We start from the raw sequence: 19,662 nt of genomic DNA, 5'->3' as shown, positions 1-19,662 counted from the left end.
TACCATGTGGCAGCTTGTGAACCAAGGAGAGTTAAAGCTTAATGATTTTTTGTGATTTGACTTTTTTGAAAGAGGGAATCAAACCTTGCATTTTTTGTCCATCATTATAAACCACATAACCTTGGTCAAATAATCAATGCTGAGTTTACAAGCCTGTGGTGATGGTGTGGTGCGTTCACTGTCATGTTTGCATGCTGTAGTTATTGTAGACTCTTTGCTAACAGCAATAACACTCCCAGTGACTGTTACAGGCAACTATTTTTATTACAACAGTACATGTATATACAGTAAAAGACACAGTACAAACGCGGATGGGAGGAAAGTTGGTGCAGTTGGAGTGGTGTTTTGGTGCTGGTTGGAGATTTAGAAGCACTTCCTGTGGACGATGGAGGGGCCAGCCTCGTCGTACTCCTGCTTGCTGATCCACATCTGCTGGAAGGTGGACAGAGAGGCCAGGATGGAACCTCCGATCCAGACAGAGTATTTCCTCTCAGGGGGAGCGATGATCTGGAGAATGGGGAGAGGAGAGATGTGGCTTAGTTGGGAGACCAAAAAGCAATTCAAATGAGTTATAAATATTTGTTTTGGGGTTGTTTGCCAAAATTCTCTGGATAAAATCTTTCCATGAAGTGTGAACCTCCTGATTCAGTGTTGCGTCTGATTAGAGGCTCACCTTGATCTTCATGGTGCTAGGGGCCAGAGCGGTGATCTCCTTCTGCATACGGTCAGCAATACCAGGGTACATGGTGGTACCACCGGACAGCACATTGTTGGCGTACAGGTCCTTGCGGATGTCAATGTCGCACTTCATGATGCTGTTGTATGCGGTCTCATGGATGCCAGCAGACTCCATACCTGTGAGGGTGAAGTGAGATGAGAAACGTCAACTAAGCACCGGTTGTGTCGTCCTGCAGCATATTAGTGCTGGTAGATTTGGAAATAATTACAGGAATGCAAAAACATGGCACATGCTGAGCTGAAAGAACAAAAATATAGTATAGATGGACAGCACAGCCTATATACTGTCTCTGATTTTGTAGATGTTGATATCAAAGAGCTGTTTGAATTAGTTGTGTCTTCACAACACAAAACAATTTAAGAACATGTTTAGATCTTTCTATTTTTTTTGTTTGTTTTAACTTACTTATATGTAAAGCTAGGTCAAAATATAGAAAGTCAAAGTTAGAGTTAGAGTTTTTTATTGCCTAAATGTCATTTTTTGTTTTGTTTTGTTTTGATATTCCCTGCTGTTACTGCAGATGTTTCATTATAAATAATTAGTTCTTAGTATTGTAAGAGTTTAGCTTGTCCTTACTATCATTATTTATATACTTTGAAAGGTTTCAAGAATGTGCGTACAAATTACTCTGTGATGACTCTATGAATCTGCATGTGAAGGTCTTCATATGACCACTAGGTGGAGTAGACCCACATGAGCTACAACAGAGCCACTCACTGTGTACATGAAACATAATCACTTATAATTATGACTTACAGAATGAATCACTTTAAGAGGGAGTAGGCTAACATTAGCTGCTGAGTGCTGGGTCGTGTCAGAGTGATAGATGTGTGGTGTAGTGTGTGTGTGTTTGTATGTGTGTGTGTGGTGTTGGTTGCATGGGGCTAACCAATGAAGGAAGGCTGGAACAGGGTCTCGGGGCAGCGGAAACGCTCGTTGCCAATAGTGATGACCTGGCCGTCGGGCAGCTCGTAGCTCTTCTCCAGGGAGGAGGAGGAGGCGGCGGTGGCCATCTCATTCTCAAAGTCCAGAGCCACATAGCACAGCTTCTCCTTGATGTCACGCACAATCTCACGCTCAGCTGAGGGGTGACGGATGGACAGAGTCAGCCAAAAGGTCTCATACAGCAACAAACTGATACAACGGATACAACAGCCTCCATGCACTCCTTCACTCACTCATGCATTCATCATATGAATGCATGAGTGATCATATGAATTAATAGACAGACACATAGATAGATAGATTACTTTATTGATCCCCAGAAGGCAGAATTATGTTGTTGGTCATTATTTGGTAAAAAGTTGGTAAATAGTCATTAATGTTAATAATATAATAAGTATAATGTATAGACTGCTGTTGTTCTGTGATAGGTCTAATTGGTTGTTGAGGTTGACTTTCACTTGTCTTTTGTTATAGAGTTAATGAAGCTGTTTTCACCTGTTTAAATGAAAATTAAATAACATGTGCCTGCAAAATAGTTGGGCTTAAATCTCTAGAACACTGCTTATACCCTCTATTTAGCTAATCCCATGTCATCTGCTTTCTGGTTACATTTAATTATTGGAGACTTCTGGTGGGGCGTTCTTACCGGTGGTAACGAAGGAGTAGCCACGCTCAGTCAGGATCTTCATGAGGTAGTCAGTCAGATCGCGACCGGCCAGATCCAGACGCATGATGGCGTGGGGCAGAGCATAACCCTCATAGATGGGCACGTTGTGGGTCACACCATCACCAGAGTCCAGCACAATACCTGACAGGAAAGAAGAGCTGTTTGTCAGGGAGATAGACAACAAACGCGCAACAATTTCTCCACCATTTTCCTGAAATGTCGCACAGTGAAGGAATTCTAGTAAATTCTTAGCAGGGACTCACCGGTGGTACGACCAGAGGCATACAAGGACAGCACAGCCTGGATGGCCACATACATGGCGGGGACGTTGAAGGTCTCAAACATGATCTGGGTCATCTTCTCCCTGTTGGCCTTGGGGTTGAGGGGAGCCTCAGTCAGCAGGGTGGGGTGCTCCTCTGGGGCCACACGCAGCTCATTGTAGAAGGTGTGGTGCCAGATCTGTCAAACCAAGACAAAGAAAGCTGTCAGGAACAGTAAAGGACATAACACTCCTCAGTGTAAGGCAATAATTAACTCTGATCATCTCTTGATAGGAGATACTGGTCAATCTGTTATGTACTGAGAAGTTTTGTATGGGTTTTTCACCTTCTCCATGTCGTCCCAGTTGGTGATGATGCCGTGCTCAATGGGGTACTTCAGAGTCAGGATACCCCTCTTGCTCTGGGCCTCGTCTCCCACATAGCTGTCCTTCTGACCCATACCCACCATCACACCCTGCAAACAAAGCAAATACAGATCAGGATTTGTGGTACAGCACAAGTAAAACCAGATCTGATTTTACATCTGAAATATCCACATCAGAAAATGCCTATAAGAAACACAAGTCATGAAGACATTAACAGTTAACAATGCCCTTTCAAGTGGCTGACCTGGTGACGGGGACGTCCAACAATGGATGGGAAGACGGCACGGGGAGCATCATCACCGGCGAACCCAGCCTTGACCAGGCCAGAGCCATTGTCGCACACAAGGGCGGTGGTCTCATCGTCGTCACACATGTTTGGTCTTTACTGGACTGGCCTTCTGAAGAACAGACAGGATGGGGACACAGGGAAAATATTAGTTTGTGTGCTTCAACACTGTTGCAAGATATTCTTGAAAATGCCCCATTTCACAGTGTTTATATCAGTATATTGAGCACTGAAAGCTCTTCCACTATTTCAAGCAATATCAAGCTATATCAAGAAATGTCACCTGTCATGGTTAAAAGTATAATATCTCTATTTTAAGTGTCTGCAGAGTATCATATCTCATGAAGAAACAAAGGAGTGCAATGCAGGGAAACAATCTAGCACTATGTTCACTATGAAGACACCTCTGAGAGCTCTAATCTTCTCTCTGACTTATAGCTGCCTGTAAAGCCAAAAAGGGACATAGGACAGCGCCCCCATGCACATACACACATTCACAGGTCTATTTTAAGCCTTGGACCCTTGTCATTCTGGACAAACTGCCCTCCTGTCTCGCACCCCCCCTCCTTCCGCCAATCTCCTTGGTAAGCCAGAGCTAGTTAACAGCTGAGGCGGTTTGTCTGTTGACAAGTGGCAGTGAAGGCCTGGAGTCTCTCAGCTGTCGCCATGTGCTGCCATCCCTCCAGCCTCTCTGGCCCCAGCCTGCATCCCAACTGCCCAGCATCAGTATTTCATTGGTCTGGATTTCAATAGAGGGTTTTAGGATGCCGTGATGGCCTAAACACAGTTTCAGAGGCTTTTCCAGCCTACATTTTGGGGGAAACAATGAATACTTGTAATTTTTTGCCATGGTTGGTAAAATTGAAAGATACTAACCTCAGCCTAAAAATATCAATACACATCAAAAGCCCATATTGCTCAAACCCTTCCTCCTTCCCAAGGCCATGACCGACCTGTGTTAGAGCTGCAAGCTTGGCTCTCCACAGTTGTCATCTCATCCCCCCATCCTAATCCTCAGAGCCTCTTCTAATCTACAGTGCAGGTCACTATTCACACATCAGGATGAGCTGCCATTCAATCCCAACAGCCTGTACCACATAGCACCAGCAATTCTCCACATGTCTCTGTGCCTCTCTTCCCTCCTTTCTCTCCCCTCCCTTGTGCTCAGCTCTCATCCTTTTCTCAACTTTTTTATGCCATTTCCAATTTTCTAGAAGTGTAAAACTTGCATTTAAAGGACTATGCCCGTGATTTTGAATGTAAGGTACATTTACTGCAATTTACCGACATTTTACATTGCAACAAACCATTTTGCAAATCATTCGGGGGTACTAAAGATTTCACACCATATTATAAAAATCCCACAGTTTTCAATTTTGAATTTTGGGTTGAAGCACCCACCATATAATGTTCTGCTTTCATGGTAAACAACATCGTCACCATTCGTAAACCACAGAACTGATAATTTTCTGTGTAAAGCAAACATTTCCCAGGGCACCACACAACTGCTCTCATCCTTTTCTCAACTTTTTTATGCCATTTCCAATTTTCTAGAAGTGTAAAACTTGCATTTAAAGGACTATGCTCGTGATTTTGAATGTAAGGTACATTTACTGCAATTTACCGACATTTTACACTGCAACAAACCATTTTGCAAATCATTCGGGGGTACTAAAGATTTCACACCATATTATAAAAATCCCACAGTTTTCAATTTTGAATTTTGGGTTGAAGCACCCACCATATAATGTTCTGCTTTCATGGTAAACAACATCGTCACCATTCGTAAACCACAGAACTGATAATTTTCTGTGTAAAGCAAACGTTTCCCAGGGCACCACACAACAGTGCTGCTGCTTTTTGGAAAACTATTATGGATGACTTTATTACAGTGATAAAGTGCTGGTGTGAGGACTGTGTTTTAAGGGTCTCAACATTAATATCCATATCAAAATAAATGGGAATCAGTGGCTGAATAAAAAGGTATTAAAATGATATTAGAGATAGAACATGCAACAACTTGCTTTGGGAAGAGATTAGCAGAAACGTTTAGTATATACATTGTGGATATTACATCTAACATGCAAAATCGCTGATGTGGTCCTTTAAGCATCTACTGTAGTGACCATCAGTAGTGCATTTACCCCACAGACCATCTATTCTGATCAAAGATGTAATTCCAGCCCGGCCCTCTAGCTGTGCATGTCTGGTGATAACCCATTCATCAAACTACACCTCATGTATCCATGGTGCAGCAGGCGTAGACCTTACAGTAGGAGTATCTAGTCATCCTCCCTGTCACCCAATCCCATGAATACTCCAAAAACCAACAGCTGAAGCACAAGCAAAGAGACTCACCAAGGTGTACTGCAAGACTGGAGTTTCCACTGGGACAAAAAGTGTGGGTAAGAGGGGGTCCTTAAATATGCTCCAGTGTCCTGAGGCTGGGGGCTGGTGGGCGGGCTCAGGAGTTCACACAAGCCCAAATAAGAGCTGCTTAGTAAAATGGTTCAGTAAAGTGGATCCTGTGTCAGGCTGGCTGGGACGCCACCAAACTAGGTGGAGGTGTCTCCTTGTAGATGGATGGCCTGCAATAGGCAATTGGCAAATGGCCAGTGCTTTGAGGATAACTGCCATGATGCATGGTCATGTTAAATTTATTTATTGATAAATAAATACAAAACTGGAGGTAGGTGTTTCTCTTCCAGTGTGATTTGGACTTTCATGGCCAAGGAGCTCACAGATGTCTTCAACAGATAACATTCATGTTCATGATAAATATAAAGTAATGGTTTAGACTCGACCTGTTTGTGCTTTTTGTTTATTTTCATAACAGCAAACAGGTTTGACTAGTGTCTATCAATCTTGCAATTCGTAACGACTAAAACCTTTGGACTTTCAGAACATCCTGGCATGTGAACAAGGCAACTAAATAAATTCAAAACCCTGCCTCATTAATAGCATCACCTCTTTTTCATTCATACTCTCTGGAGCTGCCCCCTCCCACACACCCCTTGTCCCGGGAAGATGTGCTAATATGACTAAGCGATGAGGAGGGTGTGCTGGTAATTCTAGAGCTTGGGTTAAGGAGCCGTCTAAGGGGCTCTTGCTACAGTCTGTAGAGTGATGCCTATGTCAATTTGCCAACAGCGTGGCATGTGTGAGAGTGAGGGGGGTGGGTGGTTGGAGGGGGGCAAAAACATGCCAGACAGCTGAGAGGTTGGAAGAGGCATAGCTGTAAGCAGGGATGGGAGGGGAATGAAACCAGGAGTTATGGTCTGGACCCTCCGCCAGACGACAGATCCTTCTGACGGCCTGTGCTCGTAGTGCTGTGTGCAGCTCTGAGCTCTGATTGGCTCCACTCTCTCCTTTTAGGGAAATGGAGTGTGACAGGTGCCAGTGGCTACACGTCGCTGCAGACTGCGGGTGGACAAAACGCAGCCCAGGCTCCTTATTCGTCACTTCCCACTGCACCCCCACCGGTGACTATCTTCCTCTGCTGAGGCCCTGTCAGGCCACTGGGCTCTGTTTTTTTCTAAATGGAGTCTAAGTCTGCAGGCCCATTAAGAATGCAAAGACCCCCCACTGTCAGCACATTGAAATATTCCATTTGTAGCTGGATACTGTTGCCCAACCTCAGAGGGAGACACTACTAACCCACTTGTGTATTTCTATTCCCAGCGTTTACATAAGAAGGGGAAACTGATCGACCAGTGTTTCCTTGACAGCTTGTATCTGTGTCCGTGTAATAAATTTGGCTACATTTCCTGGTGAATCACCGTACCCTGCGGTGTCTCAGACTGATATTGTTTGCCCAGCAGTCTGTAAATGTGACGTGTAGTGAGGATGGTAATGAAAATAAATCAGTTGATCTAATGATCCCAAACCCTCCATAAGCCTTAGTGGCCATGTCAGTGAGAGAGAAAGACTCTGAAGAAAAGCGCCATTTAGGATGATGACTCCATGCACAAGATATTGAAGGCATGTGACCAACCTGTGTTGCAGTTGGATGTACCACACTTGGATTATGTGTGGGCATATTTGAACTCTGGGTACAGTGAAGCTTCTATATATAGACATTTTTCACAGCAGCATTAGCAGAGATAGCCAGTGGACACCATGCTTTGCAATTCCTTTATTTTGTGCAAGTCTGCAACAGTTACTGAAGGCCACTATGCTGGGAAATGGACAATAGCAAAGGCAGGAGTGTTTAAATTAAAGCTTACTGTCTGCGCAGGTCACAGATGAACTGTACATGACCCAAGATTATCAATATCTTTTATGGATGAAACTCTATGCCTTCATGATTTAAGACAAAACTGTGACAAAATGACAACAAGATCCAACTGCACAAACAAAAACAAAGAGGACCACTTTTGCTTTGTAGCATTACTAGATGGTTGACTACTGTTTCATTTCACTTAGGATTTTCACATCATTCACAAACCAAGTTAGTATTAACTAATGTAAAATAGCTTCAAATGAATAATGAATTGTAACTGGTACTGTCAATGGGCTCATACTGCACACTGGTGGGCAAAAAGTAGCAGGTATAGACATCCAGTTAAATTTTTGGATGAAAATAGTTCTGTGTTTTGTCAACAGTCCCATTCAAGTCAATGAAGCACTTTTTGGCAGTGGCCTATCTTTAACACCAAGTCTTTATCAGGATAAGCTGATTGGTCTTAAATGGGTCATGGTTTTGGTGAACATTCGTCCTTATAAGGGCATGTAGGAAGCACAGTGTGTGTCTGTGTCTTTCCCTGACAGCTGCCCTCAGTGCACCCCTTCATACCACACACACACACACACACGCTGCAGCTGTTGGCAACAATTGCTTTTTAACAGTCTGCGCTGTCTGGGCAATGGCTTTTTGTCATTACCATTTAAGATATATGTATCTGAAGACAGGGAGGAATGGATTTATTAAGTGCACAGGAAAATCATGCTGTTGCATGTTATGCTAAGGCACAAATTCTCATGTCACAATAAGGTCACGTCACATCTGCTGCTGAAAGACCCTTGACTCTACATTTTTGAGAAAAACTTAAGAAATACATAATAAACACCTTAGGGCTTGACTGTTTTTCATATTCATGTATAACATAATCTTGATATCCTCTGTATTTATATAGTGAAACATCTTAATTTGAGATGTGGGCTGTCCTTAGCACCAAGGACTGTTATTGTAATGTGCCAAATGCCAGCCATAAACAGCTGCTGGCTCGGTAGTGCTGGACAGACTGAATGTTGCTTGACATGTTAATCAGAAAGAAATATTTTTCACACCAGTAGCCATTTTGTAATTTTAAATCATTACAAGAGGGTGACAAAGGAAAGATCATAGATGAGAGATGCGCTGACAGGGATTTAATGCCTTACAATAAACCAGGGCTGCAGCAATGACCCTGATTAAAATTCCATGACTTTCCACAACTGAATCTGAGCGCTTCCATGACCTAATAATGTTATTTCTCCATGGTTGGTCAATTTATTTTGTTTCCCTGAAGGGGTAAACAGTCTGCTATTACAGTTTGTGCTGAAAACCACCGTTTAATGGGATGAATGTGTGATCCAAGTTGTAAAATAGGGCTACACTGTGGCATATTTTTGTAGATTCAATTGTGTAATGCCCTTATTTAACCAGCTTTACTGTGAGGTTTATTTAAATTTAGAGGTGCAGCATGAATGATTAATGATATAAGGTGACAAAACAAAACAAACAAACAAACAAACAAACAAACAAACAAAGATCATGGCCAGACCTTCCTACATAACTTCAGTGTCACAATGCTGTGACTGAATATACCATAGGGTCAACGAGTGTGCTTACTGAGTGCTAAGAGTCCCTTGGAGTGTAAGGCCTTTAAGCACCGCGGGCAGTTTCACAGATAATGTCAGCTCTATAAATATATGGAGTGCTTTGGAAGTTTCCATGTCAGCGCTCCATTGTCCTGCCCCATGTGTGGATTTACTGGCTTACAGGTGTGTGCGTATGTGTGTGTGTGTGTGTGTGGTGTTAAAAATATAATAGTCCCTACAGGAATATTATATTATAGGGCTATTATAGTGATATCATTGGGGATTACAAAAGAAAAAAAAAATAAATACAAGAAGGTCAGTACCCATGATACCACAGCCACATACAAAGCTCCTATAGACACAGGCATAACAGTATTACACTGATATGTTATAGCCTATAGTGACATTGTAAGCCTGTGTTATTTGTGTGAATGCCATTAGCAGGATTTTACCTCTCTTTCTTTCGTTCATCACAGCTAACATGTAAAATGCTGTCATAGTGTTTTCTGGCCCTGGCAAAAAATAATGTCCCACATAAGTTAAAAGGCTACCTCCGCGATCTTATGACAGAAAATTAATATGACCACAAAATATTACAAAATGAAAAGAGGCACTATCATCCACACACACTATCTTCCACAACATATTGAACTGGGAATCACAAAAGTAAGGACTTATGTTTTGTTTTGTTTTTTTAGTTTGTTTGTTTTTGTGTTGTGTTGTGTTGTGTTGTGTTGTGTTGTGTTGTGTTGTGTTGTGTTTTTTCTGGCTGTCGATGTTGTCAGATGAGCATTTCATTGGCTGGCGACCTTAGCAACCGTAATGAGTCTATAGCAACCGTAAAAAAAAAAAAAAAAAAAAAAAAAAAAAAGGAGGTCAGAAATGCTTTATGCGTAAAGTTTTTCTCTTGTAAACACCGTTTAGAGTAATTCTCACATTAATTAGGAGCGCAACATTAAAACACAACCGTGTCTTAAGACATAAACAACCGAGACGGCATTAGCAACCGTTACGAGTCCTCTGTCGTTTCCCTAGCAACGGCGAAAAAAAATGGAGAACGACAAGAAGCAAGTTTGGCCCAGGCGTATTTTTGTGAACAACGTCGACAGTTACTCCTCTAAATATATTGCCAAGGTAATGTAAAAATAATTGTTGTTGTTTTTGTAAACTGGCATGCCAGTCCTCGGTTTAATTTGCCTTTTAATTCGCATACTTTCACACAGTTTTTATCAACATGTGTGCCTGGCGAGTCCTCTGAGGATGCTGAAGCAGACGAGGACACCACATCGTCACCTGGACATGAACAGAGTACGACTTTCCAAATTGTGGGAACGGTTTCCTCCTCCTCCCCTTCTTCTTCTTCCAATGAGAAAAAAGAGAGAAAAAGCTTCCTAGAAGAACAGTATAAAGTGAGTGTCTATTTGACTTCCTTTAATATACACAGAAAATATCTAACTAGCCTATCTATCAGACCAGGGACGCATTCAGTGTTCCTCACATCAGTGTGCATGTAGGAGCTTTGTCTTATATAGCATATTAACCAAATTGTGATATCTTGTCTGCATTAATGTAGTTAATAAGCAAGTTGTAAACTGTTGGTGGCAAATAACACCTGAAGGCTTTGCCATTGGTTACATGCCCTTGAGTTTCACAAAGTCAAATAATTTTCTGTCTTTAATATGTTACTTTTCTTGACTTTGCAAATGTAAACCGCTGCCTAATACATCCTTCACCCCACTGTTGCAGTCACCAACTCGAGATCAGCTGCTTGAACGCTTGTTAGAGTGTGATGTGGTGGTGTACAACATCTCCGAAAATGCAACACAGGAGCAGATTGAAGAGGCCACATGGGCGATCACAGGTAAAAGTGCATTCAGGGTGTTATAACTGGGTGAGAGGGGCTGACTGAAATATAGTAGAAGTTTAGATGTAAGAATACCTTGCTTCTTATTGTTAAAAAGGACATCACCAACCTAACGATGATGCTAACTCATCTTGTTTTCTTCTTCCTGCCGTTACAAACAGCTCTTCACGATGAGATGGAGAGCTTCAGGTCTCAAAAAATGTTCATCCTGGTCTCCACGGTGATGACCTGGGCCTTGACAAAGCCAAGGAATCTGGTGAGCACGGCTGGACACGCTCTCTACTTGTGCTGTGCATAAAACACAGCCAGAATGATTATTATTTCCCCTCCTCAGGATGATTCAGATGTTCTGCTAACAGATGATGACTACAGAAGACGAAGGCCTCATCCCAACTTCAAAAACCACTGTGCTCTGGAGAAGCTTGTGCTCAAACTTGGTAGAGCTGTAAGTAAATCATGGTGACAGTTGTTAAGTTACTCAAGAGCATGGGTTTCAAAAAACAGCTGTTGAAAGTAGAAGCTTTTATATTTATTTTTGCATATTTAGCAGTGTGCGGTCCAAGTGTCACCATATTTATAAGTGAACTGAGACTTCCAGCATCAGGAAACTGATTTTAGTTGTAAAAAGACAGACAGGGATTAATGCCAGAAAGACATGTGGATTCACTCCTGATTTTTCCATCTTACAGAAAAAGTCCAAGCTCACCAGTTATGTTGTAGCAAGTGGCCTTCAGTATGGACAGGGAGAGAACCTCTTTCACTACTTCTTTAAGGTATATATTAACTTAAATTTAATATCAACTTATGTATGACATTGTCTATGCATCATTTTCCATATCATGCTTATTTAACAGTTTTTTTCTTTTTTCTGATAGGTATCTTGGTCAATGCAGTTTCCAAAGGTTCCTGTATTTGGAGTGGGCACAAATTGCATTCCCATGATTCACGTATATGACCTTGGAGGGTGATCTTGATTTACCGTGTACTCTCACAATCTACATACAAAATGTGTTTATTGATTAATCAGTACAGGTCTGAACTGACTGTCTATTTTTTTTTTTTTTTTTCAGAGTGATCCGTAACATAATTGACCTCAAGCCAAAGTCCAAGTATGTTCTTGCCCTTGACGACTCCAAGAACACCCTAGAAGATATCATAAAGGTAACTGTATTGTAATTAAGAGCACAACACATTCCTTAAACAGTTTATTCAAAGAAGAAAAATCACTGTTATGCACAAAAATGAAACAGTTCTTCTTATTCTTACCCTTTCCTTCCTAGATGATAAGCTACGTACTTGGCCCAGGAAAAATTGATAAACTACCAGAGCAGGAAGCCATCCACATGAATGCTCTGACAGTATGTGACTTTCTTCTCATTTTAATTATGCTAGAATCCAATGGGAATTGTCATTATATTTATGTATTTATATGCTTTTTAAAAACCATGAAGTCCAACTAACATTTGTGGTCGATAAACTCTCTCTCTCCAAGAGACTTAACATAATATTGCCATTTTCTAAATGCCTGAGCTTCCCCATAGATAATAACTGGAAAACTATGTAGGCACATAATATGTTGGTTTGAATTTAATACCCAACAAAACTTTATTTTATGTTATTATTATCAGTTCAAAATGGGAAGATGTAGCATTTTCTTTAGGAAACATCCTTGGGTTCTATCATGTTTACTATCTGATATGACGGAACTGAAGGAACCCTTTTTGATACCTTGTTGACATCACAGCATCATAAATACTTTCTTTGATTTTTTTGGTTTAATGGAGAGTTAATCATGATCACAGACATTAAATGGACCGCATGATTTATATAAAACACACAGGCTGGAATGAATACCTTCATACTCGGGTAGCTACCCCTGTGGTCGGTGTTTAACATAAAGCATACTGTTGACAAAGCTTGGGTGGATTTTGTCTCCCATTTCAAGCCAGAGGAACTGGAGTACTTAAGCGTCAACCTGTACCTAGAGCCTGTCCTGCTGAAAGACACCTTCAACCTCCAGTGGACGTCTGAAGCTGGGATGGTTGAAAACATGGATCGCATCGTGGAGGAATACAAAAACACACGACAGTTACTTGTGAGTGTGAATGTGATATTTGAGAATAAGAGGTTGCTGTGGTGCTGAGTTAGAGCTGTCGTGACTCATGCATCAACCACATATTTGCTTTTTCCATTTATTTCTACAGCCAATTAGAATCTGTGTCACTGGACCCCCAGCTGTGGGTAAAACCACAGTTGCACAGAAGCTCTGCCAGCATTACAAAGTGCACCACATCAAGATCAATGAAGTCATTGCCGAAAAGCTCGCGCAGCTGGTCAGTGGAAGCAAACTCATTTATTTTTTCTGCCTGATGGATGTCATTTTACACTCACTGCTGTTGAAGGGTGAAAGGAAAAGTGCTGCCCTCTTATGGACATATGCTGCCTTGCACATCATTGCTGCTGTATGGAAAGCTCATGGATCTTCAAAATGTCAACTTTTCAGCAATCTTTTTTGTTCAATTGATGCACTATTATATCTAAAATTTTAGAATATATATCTAGGCATAGAGCGATAAAACTGTTCTTCACGTTAAATATCAATATGAAATAATGAAAATTTGAGATATTCATGATAGCAGCACTGTGTGAAATATGCACATGAATTGTTGAAATCACATTAATATCGTCATGTTCATGTGCCACAGGAGGAGATACTGAGTGGAGCTGACACTGAGGATGTTCCTGGGGAGGAAGTGGATGCTGCAAAAAACCAACTGCAAACTATTCGTGAAGGCATGGAAAAGAATGCAGGTTAGATGGAGATCCACACAGAGATGCTACCAATCTCTCATACTGACAGATGGTGTTGAAAGGTTAATAATAATCCAACCAGTTAACAGTCTTTTAATCACAGAGAAAGCCAAACATTAACTCAACAGCTCAATCTATTCAACATGGCTACCATCATACCAGGTTAAAAAAATATGAAGTAGATCTTTCACTGTGGTTTATTAACAATCTAAAGATTTATGTTTTATATGGAAGTCTACAGGCGAGGTCCTGTTTATCTGAGACCATGACTACAATATTTATTAATTTATTTATTTATTGACTGATTGTTCGTTGCATTATATGTTAAAGTGCAAATACTTCCGTTTTCCCTCCATAAACTGAAGAAGAAATGTCTATAAATGACTAGATATAAAAACTAAAACAGTGCCTTTTCAATGTTTATTATCTATATTTTGGTCCAATAGGTCGATTGGCTGACCATCTGCTTTGTGACATTTTGCAAGAGAAGCTAAATTCAAAGCCATGCAGCAACCAAGGATTTGTTCTCGATGGTTTCCCTAAGATGTATGAGCAGGCCAAACTGATTTTCTTTGGTAAGTTTCAGACATTTATTTGATTACCTTATAATTTGCAATAATATCTGTTACGGTTTGTCTGAGTGTGTGGCCATTTTTGTTCTTCAGATGAGGACACGGAGAGAACAAGTTTGAAGTCCAAAAGTCCCACGTACAACAAGAAGATCACCCCAGGTTGTTATGTCCTTTTCATTTTCACTCACCACAAAAATTTCACATAGAATAATACATGACCAAGGATCACAATTCAGTCCGTTATTGTACATTATTGTCCAAGTTTGTAGTACAAACCCGTGCATTCATGCCCTCTGGTATAAAAATTTCAAGGCAGTAATTGTATTGAATAGTAAAATATATTATATAGCATTGTTGTTTAAGACAGATATAAGCTCACGATAGTGTGTTTAGTCCCTATATCACCATGTATGTATCCAATAAGAGGTATTCATAAACTGTATTTCTACAATCAGTATTGGAACAGGACTGAACTGGATCCTAAGTTAACAATAACCCCCCAATGCTGCAAATTGCTCTGAGGAAAGCACCGCATTATCCTTTTATTCTATGTTTTGCAGAGCGTGTTTTTGCTCTTGATGCATCAGATGAGTTTCTCATGAAACGAGCACAAGGCCTTCCGCAGAGTGTAGCAGAGGAAATGTTTTGCACCCAGGACGAATTTGTTGCTCGCCTGGCAAGATACAGACAAGTTAACGCCTCAGAGGAAACGCTGCTGGACTACTTTGACGAGCTGGAGATTCACCCAAAACACATTGGTATCACTTCTCAACAGCTCACTTACTGCAGATAGTAGACCACTAGGGTCAGGTGAAAATGATGAAACAAATGAAAAAGAGAAAAAAAAGGTTATGACTGCACGCCAAAAGTAAGGAAACAGGTTTATAAAAAACATTTCAGCAACAAAAACCCACAGTCACAAATACTAATAGAAAACAGTGTATCGAATCCAAACAAGGAAGCAGCAACAACAGAATACATAAATGACAAGCAAATAAAACAGATGTAGAAAATGATATTCAAGCAGCAGTGACTGTGGTGGTGAGTGGGAGTGTGTTTACAATAGTGCTGTGTGTAACATCTGAGATTTTGTTACATCATTATCAAATTAATTGTGGTAGCTTGGTATAATTACCGTAAACAGTAGTGACCATGTTTGAGACAACTGGTCACCTCCATCTCACACCGGTGGTATTGTCAGTTCTAGTGCCTCTCAAAATAAAGACTACATTTCCCATAAACCCTGTTACTTCACTCACATGTTCTCTGTGTCTTTACTGAAGAGGATAAACACTTTGGAAGTGATTTTCCTGTCAGCCTCACACTCCCATCTCCATCTGCCACTACCAGAAACTGTGAAAGGCTTAGTTGTTTGCACTAGGAGAACAGTGACCTCTTCCTGTTTTGTGCTGTAAAGCAATCCAGCAGATTTTTTAGAAAATCTGACACAGTCACAGGCAATCTTCTCAGTAATGTTTCATTTGGTGACGGTAATGATATGAACGCCTTAAAACGCACATGGTAATGATTTATTGATGTTGAAACACTACAAAGGGCATTTTAAAGACAGGAGTGAGAAACGAATGACCAGACTTTCATGAAGTCTTTTTTTCTCTGCAGAGATCAGTACAGATGACCCTGAGTACACAGAGGTTGTCAAGAAGATCACAGAGGTGGTGGGGACTCCCAAGAACTACGGCCCCAGTCCAGAGGAGCAGGAAGAGGAGGCCCGGAGGCTGGAGGAGGAGAGGCGGCAGAAAATGGCCATGGATGCTGCAGAGAGGAGGCGCAGGAATGAGGCTGCACTGGCTGAGATGACTGCTCAGTATGAGGAGTGGGTGAGTTTGATCCAAAAAGAAGAGCTGATAAAATTAAGGCTTTAGTGTATACAGGATATCAGCTGGTAAATTTAAAAATTCCCCAAGTTACTGTCACTATTTTACCAACCGACTAGACTATACAATAGAATGTGAAATGTACATAAGCAGCAATTAAAATATTGTTATGTGCCATTTCCATTTTTGCCCTTTGGTTGGACCCAATATTAGTTTGATCAAACAAATAGCACATCCATGGCTCGGACAAGTCAGCACAATCATGAGAAAGAGCCGTAGAGGGAAAGCTAGTTTTCACAAAGCATAAAATCTAACACTTGGATAGTCCTGGAGGCAAATGTGAAGAGTAGAGATAACTAGATATGTGCCCAAATTCCCTGTCATATGAAGCTGTGGGTGAAAAGAATGTCACTTACTTTAAATAAATTACTGCATTTATTTGATAGAACAAGAATGTGTCAGAGGTGAAAAGACAGGAGTACGAGCTGCTGGAAGCTCAGTCTCTCCCTCTGAGGAACTATCTGATGAAGTACGTGATGCCCTCCCTCACTGAGGCCATGCTAGAATGCTGCACGGTAAAACCAGAGGACCCCGTTGACTTTTTGGTAAAGTCTACTATTTCCAAATAGACTTCATAGTCAAGGTCCAGGGGTGACTTTGGTCTAAATTGCTCCGTGACTCTTGTCTCTCTTGTTTGCAGGCTGAACATCTTCTGCGGAACAACCAACAAAAGTGATACCAAACTGCAGTCATATGAATGTTTGTCTCCAGTATATTTTTAAGTAAAGTACACATAGCAAAACTTGTATAGTAATTAACTTTTTTCTTATCATGTTTCTTTACATTGACCCTCAGTAATGTCAAGAGATCACATTAGTTTATTTAATGTAAGCATAAAAATAAATAAGCATAAAAGTGCAAGTGTTACAGCTTATAATAGTGGAATTAAACTTTTAAATTGATATTAAGAGTTTTGAAGGGGCAGGTTTTATTGTCAAGTTCAATAGTTACAGTGACATAGATAATGAACAAAATGTTAATTTTGAGTGAACTGTTCCTTTGAATTCCCACAGTTTAGTATATATTATATAAGTAAACTCCACACAGCCTGTTTACAGCCTCAGCTACCTTGAACACATTTTACCCTTTGCATATTTAGTTAAATCAAGTACAGATTACAAACCGGGCACTGGCTTCTGGGCTGGTACCCAGAAGCCTCTGACCACCAGGGAGACAGTGTAGCCCTACTGTGAATGCAAAATTCATATAGTTAGATAAATGGCAGCCAAATATGTGGAAATAAATGTCGGCACATTCTTTTTCTAAGCTCTCTCCTCTATGCAGCCCCTCTGTGTCATTTAAGCTGATAATATGGCTGATTTTTTTTGCAAAAAAAAAAGTCTGTCTTGTTGCATCTGTAAGTTATTCTATTGGAATGCTGACCTTTGCGCAAGACGCTGCAACCATGTATTGCATTAGCATCTCTAGAGGCAGTTAATCCTGCTCAACAAAACACTGGGACTTGACTCGTTCCATCCTGTGAGGAGGATTGACAGATGTGATTAATGCATGGCCAGAACCAGACTGTGATTCCCATCAGTGTTGAATCGCTGTGTTGTTTGGGGCAGGACTATGGCTGTGTCTGTGTGTCGGCAGCCTTTAGTTCAGCCAGGTTTCCACTCATTACAGCTCTGTCCTCTTAGTAGGCCTACCTCCGTCTCGCCTGTGACTCAGCTCCTCAAGAGCTATACAGTCAGCACTTCCTGGAAGAGCTCTGCTGACATTAGCCTTATTCAAGCAAAAAAAAAAAAAAAAAAATGTAAACACAGTACGGCACAGGATGCCTTTTGCAGTGGAAAACATTTCCAACAGACAGAGACAAGTCTTCAGAAATATCTGCTGTGCACTTCTCATTCATAGGATGACATTTCAAAGCATTCCCAATTATCAACATGGTATACAAGCTTACATTGCTGAATGATACCTCATACAGTCAGGTCCATAAGTATTTGGACAGTGACACAATATTCATAATTTTGCCCTTGTACACCACGACAGTGGATTTGAAATGGAGTAATCAAGATGTGATTTAAGTGTAGACTTTCAGTTTTAATTTAAGGGGTTGAACAATAAACATGACATTAACCTTTTAGGAATTACAGGAATTTTATACATTGTAACCCCATTTTCAGAGGCTCAAAAGTAATTGGACAAACTATACATAACATGCATAACTATAATTAAAATAATTATATTCAATATTTGGAGGAAAACTCTTTACTTGACAGCTCTATATGAAAGTCCATTAACGAAAATTATTGAAGCCTTCTTTTTTGATTGCATCTTGCTTTGTGCTTGTGTAAATTTAGTACATTTAGGTTTTAAGAGATGTGTACATCCGGAAGCAAAGTATGTGAAGGCACATCTTGAAGTGTCTCTTCAAGTCTCTTCTTTGAACACTAGATGGTGCAGGAATTCTTTTACTAAACCCACCAGAGGCATGACAGAGACCAGCTTTCACTTGTAAAGGTTTAACTTGTACATATTTTGCTGCATTCCTCCCTAAAGACAAGACAATGTTCACCTTGTTAAACCACAGAAGAGATGAGCGCTCTCTTTCGCTGTGCTTTTAACAAGCCAGTCAGGGTGTGGAAAAAGGCCTCTGTTCCCAGTCTGTTGTAAACTTTGTCATAAAATGGGAATGTGCCGTTCCAGCGGTTGTGAATATGAAAGCCAAAATGGTGTTTGGAATCTGTTTTGCAGTCTCATTGTTTGTGACGGCCCATAGCAAAGTAAAATGCAGGAAGAGATCTCATTTATATCACATTCACATCTCCTGAACAAAAATGAGCAAGAGTCATTGTGACTCAGCTAAAAGAAAAATGAGAGTGTTGTCTTTTCCTGGTGTTTGAGGCTGCATTACAGTAAAGGGGTGCAGTTTTCTGAATTTATCAGCCTGTTTATCCGTTCTAATATTTGTCTTTAGCTGCTTGGTCATCATATTCAAATTACCACAGATTGTTTATCAAAAATCTTGTATGTAAAATATCTTCTGAAAGCACCAGTAGTCATCCTTACAGCTCCAATCCAAGCCCCGACGACTGAACATATAACTTTTGCTCTTTCTATATGTCTTGTGTTCTCCGTGTTTCTCTGCCTGTCTTGCTGACTCTCTGTCTCTCTCTCTCTCGCTCCACAGAGCATTGTGTTCTTACTGCAGCACCTTGGCGCAAAACCTTCTACTGTTCTCCAAGTCAATTCAGGCTTGTTGAAGCTTCATTAAGACCTACTGCTCTTAAAACAGGGTTTGTTTTTAGGCTATTCACACAGTTAAAAACTGACACAGGTCATAAGCCATTTTCATTTTTTTTAATTGTAAGGATGATCAACAGAGTGTTATAGAAGTATGTGCAAATGGGGAGCTATTAAAATCCAACATTTCTAAACTGAAGCCAGGCTGCTTGGGTGCTCTTCTAGGTTTTGTGTCAGTGTGTT

General features: G+C 40.7%; 2 protein-coding genes across 2 annotated transcripts; one reads left to right on the top strand and one right to left on the bottom strand.

Moving 5' to 3' along the window:
• Positions 1–241: 241 nt before the first annotated feature.
• On the bottom strand, positions 242–5,667 carry actc1a (actin alpha cardiac muscle 1a). The gene is made up of 8 exons (XM_030047288.1): positions 5,642–5,667; positions 3,242–3,395; positions 2,958–3,086; positions 2,615–2,810; positions 2,331–2,492; positions 1,629–1,820; positions 674–855; positions 242–507 (listed from the first exon to the last, which is right to left on the bottom strand). Exons 2-8 carry the CDS (start codon positions 3,368–3,370, stop codon positions 364–366), a joined length of 1,134 nt encoding a protein of 377 aa, XP_029903148.1. The 5' UTR covers positions 3,371–3,395; positions 5,642–5,667; the 3' UTR covers positions 242–363.
• Positions 5,668–10,135: 4,468 nt separating this feature from the next.
• Positions 10,136–16,972, top strand: LOC115356639 (adenylate kinase 7-like). Its single transcript, XM_030047856.1, has 18 exons — positions 10,136–10,219; positions 10,309–10,410; positions 10,832–10,946; positions 11,111–11,205; positions 11,284–11,394; positions 11,639–11,722; positions 11,825–11,913; positions 12,020–12,110; positions 12,230–12,307; positions 12,895–13,044; positions 13,154–13,282; positions 13,655–13,760; positions 14,207–14,335; positions 14,426–14,491; positions 14,893–15,090; positions 15,953–16,170; positions 16,614–16,772; positions 16,868–16,972. Exons 1-18 carry the CDS (start codon positions 10,136–10,138, stop codon positions 16,901–16,903), a joined length of 2,040 nt encoding a protein of 679 aa, XP_029903716.1. The 3' UTR covers positions 16,904–16,972.
• Positions 16,973–19,662: the final 2,690 nt, after the last annotated feature.

This window comes from Myripristis murdjan, chromosome 24, assembly GCF_902150065.1.
Source record: "Myripristis murdjan chromosome 24, fMyrMur1.1, whole genome shotgun sequence".
Classification (NCBI taxonomy): domain Eukaryota; kingdom Metazoa; phylum Chordata; class Actinopteri; order Holocentriformes; family Holocentridae; genus Myripristis; species Myripristis murdjan.
Note: the sequence above shows the minus strand (reverse complement) of the source record. Positions and strands in the feature narration are given on the sequence as shown.

What these genes read in the sequence shown, in the direction of transcription:
- actc1a (XM_030047288.1), bottom strand. Translation starts at nt 3,370, where the DNA reads ATGTGTGACGACGATGAGACCACCGCCCTTGTGTGCGACAATGGCTCT. An exon ending in TTGGACGTCCCCGTCACCAG is followed by an intron (nt 3,087 to 3,241) that starts GTCAGCCACTTG and finishes CTTTGTTTGCAG; the next exon opens with GGTGTGATGGTGGGTATGGG. An exon ending in TGCCTCTGGTCGTACCACCG is followed by an intron (nt 2,493 to 2,614) that starts GTGAGTCCCTGC and finishes CTTTCCTGTCAG; the next exon opens with GTATTGTGCTGGACTCTGGT.
- LOC115356639 (XM_030047856.1), top strand. Translation starts at nt 10,136, where the DNA reads ATGGAGAACGACAAGAAGCAAGTTTGGCCCAGGCGTATTTTTGTGAAC. An exon ending in AGAGTACGACTTTCCAAATT is followed by an intron (nt 10,411 to 10,831) that starts GTGGGAACGGTT and finishes CCACTGTTGCAG; the next exon opens with TCACCAACTCGAGATCAGCT. An exon ending in TCTTTCACTACTTCTTTAAG is followed by an intron (nt 11,723 to 11,824) that starts GTATATATTAAC and finishes TTTTTCTGATAG; the next exon opens with GTATCTTGGTCAATGCAGTT.